The sequence below is a fragment of the Tripterygium wilfordii genome, chromosome 22, assembly GCF_013401445.1.
Source record: "Tripterygium wilfordii isolate XIE 37 chromosome 22, ASM1340144v1, whole genome shotgun sequence".
Lineage (NCBI taxonomy): Eukaryota > Viridiplantae > Streptophyta > Magnoliopsida > Celastrales > Celastraceae > Tripterygium > Tripterygium wilfordii.
The window spans coordinates 1,552,041-1,564,557 of NC_052253.1; the positions used below are offsets into that span (position 1 = coordinate 1,552,041).

The 12,517-nt window shown below is 37.4% G+C and overlaps 2 protein-coding genes across 5 annotated transcripts; one reads left to right on the forward strand and one right to left on the reverse strand.

Annotated features, from left to right (window-relative positions):
* Positions 1-837: 837 nt before the first annotated feature.
* LOC119990435 lies at positions 838-6,554 on the reverse strand. 3 transcript variants are annotated; one of them, XM_038836344.1, is made up of 9 exons: positions 6,440-6,554; positions 5,967-6,175; positions 5,083-5,394; positions 4,681-4,906; positions 3,890-4,036; positions 3,677-3,801; positions 2,942-3,146; positions 1,871-2,124; positions 838-1,206 (listed from the first exon to the last, which is right to left on the reverse strand). In XM_038836344.1, exons 2-9 carry the CDS (start codon positions 6,074-6,076, stop codon positions 1,038-1,040), a joined length of 1,548 nt encoding a protein of 515 aa, XP_038692272.1. In that variant the 5' UTR covers positions 6,077-6,175; positions 6,440-6,554; the 3' UTR covers positions 838-1,037. The 3 variants fall into 3 exon arrangements, with proteins under 3 accessions (XP_038692272.1, XP_038692273.1, XP_038692271.1); XM_038836345.1 differs by having other exon boundaries at positions 6,535-6,553; XM_038836343.1 differs by having other exon boundaries at positions 6,342-6,528.
* A 2,982-nt stretch (positions 6,555-9,536) lies between these two features.
* On the forward strand, positions 9,537-12,348 carry LOC119991111 (vesicle-associated membrane protein 722-like). 2 transcript variants are annotated; one of them, XM_038837322.1, is made up of 6 exons: positions 9,537-9,903; positions 11,100-11,241; positions 11,335-11,455; positions 11,687-11,749; positions 11,991-12,037; positions 12,119-12,348. In XM_038837322.1, exons 1-6 carry the CDS (start codon positions 9,714-9,716, stop codon positions 12,132-12,134), a joined length of 579 nt encoding a protein of 192 aa, XP_038693250.1. In that variant the 5' UTR covers positions 9,537-9,713; the 3' UTR covers positions 12,135-12,348. The 2 variants fall into 2 exon arrangements, with proteins under 2 accessions (XP_038693250.1, XP_038693249.1); XM_038837321.1 differs by having other exon boundaries at positions 9,540-9,903; positions 11,991-12,348.
* The last annotated feature ends 169 nt before the right edge of the window (positions 12,349-12,517 follow it).

The window sequence follows — 12,517 nt, forward strand, 5'->3', positions numbered from 1 at the left end:
AGATGGTTGGGCACAAGGATTACCTTCTGAAATGTACCACTTTTGCTTTATGGATCATTTGAAAAGAATTGTATTTCCTTTTCTGTGCCCATCACTTTCTCATGTTTGCGTCCAAAGTTCAAGCAGTCAATAACTTGCATAAGTTATGGTTACATGTGCAAAGATGATAAACCTTCTAAATGGTTGGTTTTACCTGGTTGCTAGGAGGAAGAAATATTTTGCGTCAACTTCCACAGGGGAACAAGTCACATTTTCTCGGATTAGTTGATCACCTGTATCACACACATAATTTACCAGTACTTGTTAGTACTTGCCCATGCCATGACACAAATACAATCCCACAAAAGCCAAGAAACTACTGAACCTAACCCCTATAGGCAGCCTGTCCATTACTATTTCTATACACTTGACTGGATAACTCTCCAAGATCTTTCATGAGCGTTTTTTTCCTCTGATTACCAATCTGATCTATTTATTATTGATTCGTCATCATTCAATAAAGCCTCACGTTCAAAAGAAAAGGAGGGAAGCACATACCCGCTTCCCTGCCAATCTTGTATCATGTATGTCCAAAGCAAAACAGATTACACACCTCACAGTAACAAATGTAGATCTGTGACCATGCAAACTCAGTGCGTTGGCAATCCCCAACCACCAAAAGAAATTGAAGAAAAAGAAAAACTTGTATGGGTGTGGAAGGGAGACTGACGAGAGAGATCATACAAGCTCAAGCATACTGCATACATCATCAAATGCACCACAATAATTGCTCCTATAACCCAAAGTTCTTAAAAACCACCATAACATGTACTGAGAGAGAGATTTCGACACACAAGATGCTGCATACAAAAAATTTGTATTTTCACATTTGTAAAGCAATGAATCCAAGAGAACACTAAAGGTCTAAAGCAGCCCTGGCAAAATGGAAGGCTGACGCGCTGATAGTTTAAATCAAATCATACTATTCCGATGGACTACTACCATATCATACCAAAACGATGAAAAAGGAACATGCAACAAAAAGTAATATTCACATCTCACTTCCATCGCAAGGACTGCCTAATTCCAGTGTAAATTAGGCCCAGTGATCTCCCAATCAAACAAACTAAAAAGAATGAAATGGCATCGCTGATTTTGCCAATAACAGCCTTAATCAATGGCAAACTAATGTCAGCTAACTCAAGGTATAGGCTCAAGTAGTATCTCCTGCAACACAAGTAAATAAAGTTAGTAAGACTATGACGCACTGTATAGCACATGACAAATATGGAAAAATAATAAATAAATAAATAAAAACTAGCTGCAAATTTGGTGTTCGTTTTTGCCATCTGGCAGTCAACATGAGTCTGCAAGTGAAGAGGTAAAACAGAGAACAGCTTTCCTAGACTCGAACTCAAATCATAATATATATATATGGAAACCGTGACAAACTTTCGGTATCTCAAAGCATAATATATACACAAATATATACATATATATGTATATATGGAAACCGTGACAAACTTTCTAGTTCAGTTTACAACAGTAGCCTGCTATCTTGCCATTTAGGGTAATAAGTCCATGTAAAATAAATGGATGCAATAGTCACACACATACACAAATACGTGTGTACAAAGGTCATAGTCAATGCACAAGGCGCCAGCAACAACTACAGGATCTGGGGAGGGGCAGATGCATGTATTCTTAGCCCTATCTTTCCTAAAGGCAAAACCCTCTATTGCAGAAAGACTGTTTACGTAGGATTGAGCTTGTGCTTGTGCTCCTATATTGCAATAAAGCAACCTTAATATCGTCCCGAGGCTTGCCCTTATATATGGTCAATATCCGATGCATGTGTGAGAAAGAACTAAGGCAAATAAAAAAAACATACCACCCAGTCAATGCCCTCAATTCCTTTGTACGTTTCACAGGCATAAACAAATGAGCTATCACGGCATATTTAAATGGAGATGAAATAGTTTTAGAAGTCCCCAGAGTAAACTTCTTCCACCAACTATAATTTTCAGGTTGGCTTAAGCTTGGTTCCTCGATGAGTTGCAATTGAAGTGTACATAGGTCAAAGCGATCCTCAAACATTGATATAACTGACTCTAGATTTTCGTACAACCACCTGTTCAAGGCGACCTGTTAACAGAATAAAAAAAATGATAAGTCCCAAAGAAATTTGAGCTGGAAGGTTCGAGTGTCTGGTAATATTAAACTAGGTATTTACTATACACAAGTCATATGACACGGAAAACTCTAAAATTATTTCTCAAGTCTCATTTCTATCCCCAAACCCATACCCTCCATGTACACTACCAAAGTTTCCACTATCTCCCCCCATATGTCCATTTAGGTATTTTTGTAAAAATATTCTCTCTACTTGGAATGCCCTGAACAATCTCATCGAGATTCTCCCAAAATTGTTTCTGGGTATTTTCATATAATCCTATTTGCAAGGTCTAAGTACTTATGACATTAATTATCTCCTTCCCTAGAACCAATTTAGTCATTAAGATCCTATCGTCTTTTCTTTTTCTCTCTACAACAACTTCTTTTAGTTCTATATCTATTACTATACCTATACCATTTCTATTTCTATCCATTCTACTGTACCATAATTTATAATCTGTGTTTTCAATCTCACTAGATTTTTCACACACCTATTTAGTCTCCTATAAACACATTATGTTAACTATACATCTGATCATGATGTCAACTAGTTCAGTTAATCTGCCTGTAAGTGACCCTATGTTTTAAGTGCATATCCTAATCCTATAATCATGGGCTACCTTCTTTTACCCCCATTCGTCCATAGCGGGGGAACTCTTGCCTATCTCTCACCACATGGGGGTCCCAATGCAGCACATCGCTTGCGGGGGATGCCTTAGTCCTTCATGTTTTTCCTTTCCACTAAGAAAATCTGGAAAATATAAATATAATGAAAACATCCACATACCTCATTTCGTAACTTTTGGAGAGCTCGTGTTGACAATTTACACATAGTCAAAACTATGTCATTCATTTCATTTGATGAAGTACCATCAACAGAAATAAACTCCAAATATATGTTTGCAATCCCATCTGCTAAGGTTATTACCAAATCCTCCAAGATGGATCCCGCATGCGTAATAAACAAGCTCCGGTCATAACAGCATGTATTCCTGCTAAGCACAGACAACAACTCAGATGTGTCCAAACAGATCACATAATATATTGTCAAGTTTAGTTGATTTTGAAAGAAAGCGTTAACCAGAACCACTAGTTTCTAAAATGAATAAAGTTACTATCCAAACAACTCTGCCACGAGAAGGTTAAAGTACAACAATTCACAATGATCAGAAATGTTAGGCTTCCTTTGTTACTTTTATCTCTGTAAGTTAAGTTTATTTACATCAGACATACAGAAAAAGCTGATTGCAACAATACACACTAAAAAATAAATGAATTGAGTTGGCCAAATGCCACACATTAATTTCCATTCCAAGCATTTATTCCAAAAGTTTGCAGTTGGCTAATTCCAAAAAGATTAGTAATTAAAATTTAAATACAATCATCAAAGAATGTCAATATCCGTTATGATGTGTGTTATAGGCAGGTCCATTTTTCATCAAATTCTTTGAAATTCCTTCGACAACATGATGGCATTCTGAAATCTTATATAGAAGAATTTGCAATAATAACTTTAAATTACCTGAGAGAGCCAAATCTAAGAAAATACAACAATTCAGCATAAAGGACTTCTTTGCCTGACTTTCTGATGTTTTGTAAAACAGTATCATCTCCTTTTAACTTCTCAATCATCAGAGAAGGCAGTGCCTGAAAAGATGGAAACAGGAAGTCAGAATTCATCAAAAACCTGCTAGTAATGAAGTTATACAGCAATAGGATTAATTCTTCATGATACCTTGTCCAGGTTGTTGTTTTCTAGACAAAGCTCCTTTTCCAGCCAGCTTGTGCATACTGGCAGACAGGATTTTCTAATAATTTCGGGAAAAACTATCAACCAATCATCCATGTTAATGTTTTTGGAATCACCTAGAAAATGATTCACCTGCAAAACAATTCATGAAAACTCTAAAAAAAAAATTCAAAAGTTCAAGAAACCACTTATTTATTTGGAATTCATAGGTCAACACCTGATTATGAGATTTAGTTAACAAATATTATCAGAAAAGACAAAGTATAACAATAAATAAGGCAAAATTCACAGGAAAATGAAAGCTTGCCCATATAGAAATCCAAATCATCTGGCTCATTTGGCAAAGTTCATGCATTGAGAGTAGATACAAGATTCAGTTACGGAATCTTTAAAAATCATTAAAAATGAGAAATGACTCTACTTAGTGCAAGCACAATGCAAAGGTCAACAATAATCCCAAAGTTTTCTTGCAATAAAATCTATGCAAATCTAACAATCATTAGATGAAATCCTTACGTCCCTTATTCTTACATACATGAACCCCCATCAAATTTAATTTTCAACTGTTACAGTCCAAATTCCAAGATTCTAAGAACAATATTTAACAGCAAGAAAATATTAGGATTTGCAACCAAGAAAATTCACTCTAAACTACCACCTTTTTCTTCTTCCTTTCTTGCATATCTTAAAAACAGCACATGTAATGCAGACAGGTTAAATACATAGGTTAAAGAAAACATATATTGAAAGCAAGATACAGTAAAAGCAGTGCCTGCCTCTTCCTCAAGTAGCTGAAAATAAGCCCAAAGTAGTCTTAACTTTGGACCATTGGATAGAGCACATAAACTTAAAGGTTGCTTCAGCTTCTCACTATGCAGCTCAATGTCAACCATTGTCTTTCCCATATTATTCCTGTGTTCAATGAAAGCTATTGAATCCAAAAGTTTTGCTTTCACAGAATCCCAAGCATATGAACTACCTTGGTCCTCATTCTTCTCAGCACTGAAATGTGAGAAGAAAACATCAGCAGCTAGACTAAGTAAGAGGAAAAAGGAGGGAAAAAAAAGAGGAGAGACACAAACTCGCACTCGTATTTCAGAAATGCAGAATTATCCATCATGAAAGAAGAGAACAGGAGAAAAAAATGAGTCTGATATCAACGACTTGCTTACCCTTACCTACCAGAAGAAGTTGAACTTTCTGGGACCAGGTGATCCTGAGTGAACAACTTTTGAGGAGTCAATTTTGACTTCTGAGCAGGAATTACTCCAGCCATATATGTAAGAAATATACTGGTTATAAGAAGCAACTGATCACCAATGGGTAACCAATCAGAGGAAGCAGCACCGTTCACCAGACCCCCAAAGCACCTCAAAGAAGTCTCCCTGAGAAAGGGACTTCTTAAAGACAATGACACACCTAGAGAAGTAAGCTTGTATCCTTTAAATGTTGAGAGCCAAACTACTTTACAGCTTCCACGGGAAAACTTCCTACAACAGCATAAAAAGTATAAATAAGAGACGATCATCATTGCTGATGTCAGAGTTTCAATGTTCATATGATGTATCACCATCAGTGAGACTCATCAGTGGCAAATGGCAGCCTACCCCTGTGGGTAACCTAACTTCATCAAAGTTCTAAACAATAAACATTCGATGTTTGAACTTCGAACCAGATATATGAAAAAGTTCTTCTCAACAGAATCAAGCATATGCATAAGTTTCATTTTCACAATTCACTCAAGAATGACTAAAAGAATCAAATCCTCATCATATTTTCTTTTCCCTAATATTCTTTCAGTGAATTCTGCAGCTTCCAAACAGACAATGTGAAGAGCAAAAGCATACCATAGTTATAAACATCCAAACCGAGCATCCAACATCGGTTTCCTAAATAGCTTCCTACGGGAACAAATATATACAAACACGTTCATGAGTGCGTTAAATCAAGATTCATAGTTAAAATTGGTCTGTTTCCTTCTAGTTCCAAAGCAACACAAAATCCATTGCATCCTACATCACTAGAGACTTTTAAATGAACCGAGAAGGAAACAGAACTAGACCTTTGAGATGTCTTCAAATATACATTTCGCATTTCGTAGCTTCTCTTGTTGGCACAAATTCTCCACATACAAGGCTTGAAACATGACTGTGGAGCTATACTTTCTGCCATTACTTAGAATTCTTGTCCTTCAATTAGTTAATTGCCTAGTCTGCAACTCTGCATACGCATTGGGAAAGAAAAGAAACGCATTCCACCACAAATTCAGCTCTGCATCAAACGTAATCACAATGTCAAGTTATAAACAACTAAAAACTACACAACAAATACATCAAACAACGAAACAGAAGTCAATCAGAACTCAGAAAAACGGAATTACCAATTTCGAATCAGGCCAGCAATCGAAACATAAACTTCACAAAAACAGTTAAATTACAGCTGCTTATTTGAAGAGAACACTGAGCTCAAAATTATGAAGTGTGAGCGGCACCAACAAAGGCTACGGGAAGAAGGAGAAAGCAGCACCATGCATACATTGCGGAGACTGCGAAGAAGCAAACATGGAGATCGGGCGGTTAGGGTTTTTGGGAGATTTGGTCAAGTACGATGAGGATTGGATATGTGCGCACCTGGTTTATTAGGCCACAACGGTCCAATCTCCCGGCCTCACCCGTCGCGCGTCATCAGGATAAAACGCACCGTAACATGCCAAACTCTAGAGAGAGTACGCTAGACATTTGCGTCGTGTAAATAGGATTTTGTCAAAATTTCGTAATTAACCGAAAGCCCTGTGGGCCTGGGCCATACCAGAGCCCAGAGTCGGTCTGTTCTATGATTGGCATCCTTGAACTTGGGCCTCCAATCTAGAGTAACTTTAATTGAAGCCCAATAACTTCTCTTTTTTCCTAATAACTTTTTTTGGGTTTACAAATTCAAATCCATACGAAAATGTGAAGCTTCCACGAATTTTATAGCAAATAAATTCATGTAAAAAGTCATCCTCTACTGCCACCTCAAACTGCAACAATGGTCGGTCAGAATACCGGCAATGTCTTTTCCCCTTCTTTTTCTAATCAGTCAATGTTTTTGTTGAAATGTGATGGGAAATAGCGGACAAATTAGAGGCATCATAATCCCCAGACGTACGCAGTGTGGTAGAATTAGTTTTAGATGATGACATACAAAATAAATAAGAAATAAACATAGTTTTCTGAATATTGTTTTATTTATATCAAGAAATTTATTATTTTTATGGTTAATGCCTTTATTCAATTTTGTCACGTCAAGGCGTTTGAATTTAAAAAAAAATACAGTAAGTTTTATTAAAAGTCATATCTGCATCCAACAAGCCTGAATTAGTTGATCAGTAATTATCTTTTGTGTTTTTGATGGATATTGCAAAAATATATTGAGTGCCCCGGTTGCAAAGTTATGCTAGATGTCGGTGTCACTATTCAGTCTACAAAATTCGTTTTAATAGAGAATCACATCATATAAATTTGTCTTTTGAACATCCGACATAAACTTAAACTTGGGTCGTCAGACCCGAGCGTAAAAGTTTTACACCTGATGATAGGGTCAATTGAGCCAAAACTCATCGCATGACCACAGAAACATGAAAAAAATTCACATGCTAGTTAGAAAGGGGAAATGCCAATTCAATAGTCAATACACATCCGCACAACTTATATAAATATATAGCGTTTAGTTAAGATTTAGGTTTAAACTTTTCATATTAATGTATCTTAAATGAATTTCTCTTCAAATCCTTTAGTAAGGGGGCTAACTCTTTCTATGCACGCACTGGCATACCGTCACAAATTTAAATACGTATCGGATTGTTAAGTTTGTATGTTGTTGTTATTGGTTATCAAAATAAAAAAGACGTAATACCATTATTTATATAATATATTCTTTTTAATACAGGAGAAATGATAAGATACTCCATACATAAGTGTCACACGAATTACTCGTGGTTGGATATATAATAGATTTTTTATTTGGGGAAGGGTTGCTCTCTTTTTTTTTTTTTGAAACCCAGGAAAAAACCCTGGAAAAACCTTCTCATTAATTGTAAGCTTTAAAGAAAGGGGCAACTTACACGTGGGGAAGATGACATATCCATCCACACAATACGAAAGAACATGAGTTCTTCGACCACAATCCAAGAGACCAAACCAAGGAAAATAAAAAGGAAATAAAAGCTTTCAAAAAAAGCCTAAAGCCCAAAAACCACAGAACCATCTGATGTGTCTCACTACCTGTGAGATATAAATGCCTCCTTATCTCTCTGAACAATGAGAGACAGACCATCTGGACCTTCCTCAACCCACATTTGCGGGCACTCCAACTTCAAAGCTTCTTTAGCCATAAAATGAGCTGCCCCATTACCCGTCCGCCTCACATGAGAGAATTGGCAAGACAAACAACCCTTTAACACCCTCTTAATTTCCTTAATGATCCCGCACCATTCCGTCAACCCAGACTCCTCACTTTGAAGGTCCCTAATAACTAACTGTGAATCCCCTTCCAATACAATGTCTCTAAAACCCATATCAAGTGCAAACCACACAGCCGAAAGAGCAGCTTCCGCCTCCGCCATAGTTGGAGATAAAGCGATCGGCCTAGATAAAGCTTGAGACCCCAGCAAGTCACCAGTTGAGTCCCTAATAACCACCCCCATACCTGTCTTATTTTTTGCTTCATTAATCCCTGCATCCCAATTGACTTTGATAAAACCCTCCTCAGGTGGCTGCCATACCTCTAGAGAATTCATATATGGTAATGAAGGAGAGGGGTCCAGCACACTAGGTTGAGTAGAGGAAATAGCATACCTGGCCAGCTGTAAAGAGTTCATGAATTCATTTTCATACAAGAAGGAATTTCGTCGTTGCCATATCAATCGGCAAGTTGTAGCCAAAATAGCTAGATCAGTATTTGTAAGTTTTGCCAAAGCTGAATTCCAAAGCTGCTCAAAATCCAAGAAACTTGCACTCAACTTCTGGATAGGGAGAGAGCTATTTTCAAAAACTTTCACTGTATAATCACAAGTCCACATCACATGAATTAGAGATTCCACTGATTTGTGGCATAACGGACATCGAGCATCTGTAATAACTCGCCTACTCAAGAGATTAGAATAAGTCGGAAGAGCATTGTTCAGAACACGCCAAAGAAAAACCTGAGTAGAAGCGTGAGATTTCAAAGACCACACCGATCTCCATAAGCCTTCTCTGCCATTCCTAAATGAAGAAGAAGCTTCCATCATCCTTTTTTGAGATAAAGAACGATGGTAACCGCTCTTAACAGAAAACACACCCGACTTTGTCCCATTCCAGCTCAACTGGTCAGGGCCATTTCTGGGATACAAAGGAATTCTAAAAATCTTTGATGCAATATCTTCTGGAAAAATAGCAGCAATAAGGTCCATATTCCACCACCCCATATTGGCATCCATTAAAACCACCACTCTATCCTCCTCCAAGAATCCATGCAGTCTCAGATTTTCATCCCATATTAACGGTTCTCCCAGCCAATTGTCCTTCCAAAACAGGCAGCGTGGCATCTCCGTTAAAACCACCACTCTACTTTCTAGAATAAATTTTGAGTTTTTGTTTGTTCCGAAAACAGGCAGCGTGGCATCTCCGTTATTACCTGAGAAATTTGATTTGGACGGAGCGTAGCTGTACTGGTCAAATACATAAGCCAACGCGACTTGCTTAGCATCCAAGGAAATGCTCTTTCTCACCCAACAATAAAATCAGTGATTTCTCTGCAACAACCATAGCGAGCTAGGCTTTCGTTGGCGATGGGGCAGCAATCTCTGATCTACAGCTTCGTGGCTCGGGGAACCGTGATTCTTGCAAACTACACGGAGTTCAAAGGCAACTTCACCGGCATCGCCGATCAGTGCCTCCAGAAACTGCCTGCCACTAACAACAAGTTCACCTACAACTGCGATGGCCACACCTTCAACTATCTCGTCGATAGTGGCTTCAGTATATCCTTCGTCTCTTTCTTTGTTTCTTTTTCTGCTTTTCTTGCTCTGATCTACTCATCATCAAGTTTGAAAAGTTCTGTTGTAATACTTCAACAGATAGTGGTCATGTTTGTATTGTTGATCTTGGCGATCAAGTTTGGGGCCGCTGAAGCTTTAGGTCTCGGTTCAAAATATTGTTGATCAAGCTGATCATTGTTTGTTCATGGTTTCCGTATTCGTATTTTTCATTACGTTTTGACTTTCTTATTATAGATTCTGTCGAAATGACCATCGGTGTCTTCCTCATGGTTGATTGGAATGCAGACTAGAGTAATGATGATGAAGTTATTTTTCCTGTATTGGCTTGGTTATTGTCTGATTGAACAAAAAATCGAAATTTATAAAAGAGGGGCCAAGAAAATGAGAGGTTACTGAACGGAGTGATATGATATTGTTTTCCATGCCGAGTTAGGAAAAACAGGATGTTTAGGCCTCAGGGTAGTTCTACTTTATTTATTACACTGTTTACTTTTAACTGCTTGTTGCATAGAATTGCTTGCAAATTGTTTGTTTCGTTGTGATCTAGTTTGAGAATAAGATATGACCTAAGTTAAATGAGTTGACATTTATATTTATCATGTGATATGTTTTTCTATTATTGATTTGCTCTGTTGCCTCTGTTAGCTTGAGTGTACGGCTTGGTTATTGATACAATAGGTTTCAAAAAAGTTAGATGCATTGATTGTTATATGAGGACTCTTCTGAAGATATCTTCTGTGCTTGTTAATTGAATCTAGCAGAGATGATTTAACTCGAATTGTAACTCATGTTTCCACAACTGCCTTAGAGAATTGTATCTCTTTTACCGTTAAAGTTATACTCCATTTATAATTTTTACAGCAAAAAATCTCCCTTGTAGTGTGCGTTGTTTCATTAGGATGGCTCGTATGTGATTACAATGTATGCAGTTTGATTGCTCTATTAGTAGATACTGAATAGTGAACACCAAGATATTCAGATAACGATGAGAAGTCCCTTCACAGTAATGAGAGAAAGTTATTACTGCCCCTCGACATTATATGAACAAAATGTTTTTTATGCTTAGCGATTTTCTTGTGTTAGTACTTCCATATCATCTCTAGTTTTTTTGAGTTGAAAGTCTTGTCATATGTTTATTTTTAAGGGGAACTAACTTTTATCTTTTGGATGTTGCAGCTTACTGTGTAGTGGCAGCTGAGTCTGTTGGTAGACAGCTGCCTATTGCGTTCCTTGAGCGAATCAAGGAGGAATTTATTAAGGGGTATGGTGGAGATAAAGCTGCAACAGCTACAGCTAATGGCCTTAACAAGGAGTTTCGGTAATTTGTTCTTTGTTAATATAAAATAGGAGCATAGCTCTGGTGTGTCATAAATTATATTTAATAATAGCAAAAAAAATCTTGTTGTTACAGGCCAAAATTGAAGGAGCAGATGCAATATTGTGTGGACCATCCAGAGGAAATCAACAAGCTTGCTAAAGTGAAAGCACAGGTTTCAGAAGTTAAAGGAGTCATGATGGAAAATATAGATAAGGTAAGATATTCTTGGAATCTCTTGTGATTGCCCACTGCAATTGGTAAACATGTACATGTCTATTATTCATGGTTGAAAATACCAGTTTCTGTGGAAGTCAAGTTTTTCTGTTATCAGATTTTCCTTCAGGGAAAGAATCCTTCAGTAACTAATGTTGCATTCCGAGTCTTTTAGAGCTTCAAGAACCGGAGTGTTGAGCTCTTCCTGCAAATGATAAGCTTTATTCTGCAGGTTCTTGATCGTGGAGAGAAAATTGAGATTCTAGTAGATAAAACCGAGGACCTTCACAATCAGGTCTGTAGATGCCTATCTTTTTTATTTTTGCCATATCAATAGAATCATTTATTTTCAATTTTTAAGGATGGCTAGGCTATCGCCAAATGGTTCCCCCTCCACCTCCCCAATACACGCTCACATACACACGCATGTTAGTTCCATTTTTAGGTTTTAGGTGCCACTTTTCTCCATATCTTGTTGCGCCTTGTTCATTGGCACATCCTTGCATCAATTTATATCTATTGTTCTGCTGTCGCAGGCACAAGGTTTTAGGCAACAAGGAACGCAGTTGAGAAGGAAGATGTGGTACAAAAATATGAAGATAAAACTGATTGTTCTTGCTATCCTTATTGCCTTAATACTCATCATAGTATTGTCCATCTGCAGCGGCTCCAAATGCTGATCGCATGAGTGCGATATATTCAGATTTCCCCTACTGGATTGCTGTTCCTTTGTTCTTTTATTTCTTTGTTTGAAAGTTCTATTGATGCTGGCTTACCATTCCACTTGTTATTTTTCCATCTCTGCTTTAGCTTATTCATATGACAATGGCTGTATAGTTTGTAAATTTTGAACTTTTGGTAATAGTGAGTTTCATAATGTGTGGAAGTTTGTCGTCCCGTTTAAACTGGAATTCATCGCAGACCCGCCTCCCACCCTTCTGCCATTGATAGTCTTAATTAAAGTGTCATTTATAACCAGGTTTCTTCAACCTTTAGGGCCCTAAAAATTAGAGGAGAAAGTACAGGGAGGTCTTTAACTTGCCCTAGATTTCACATTGCAACT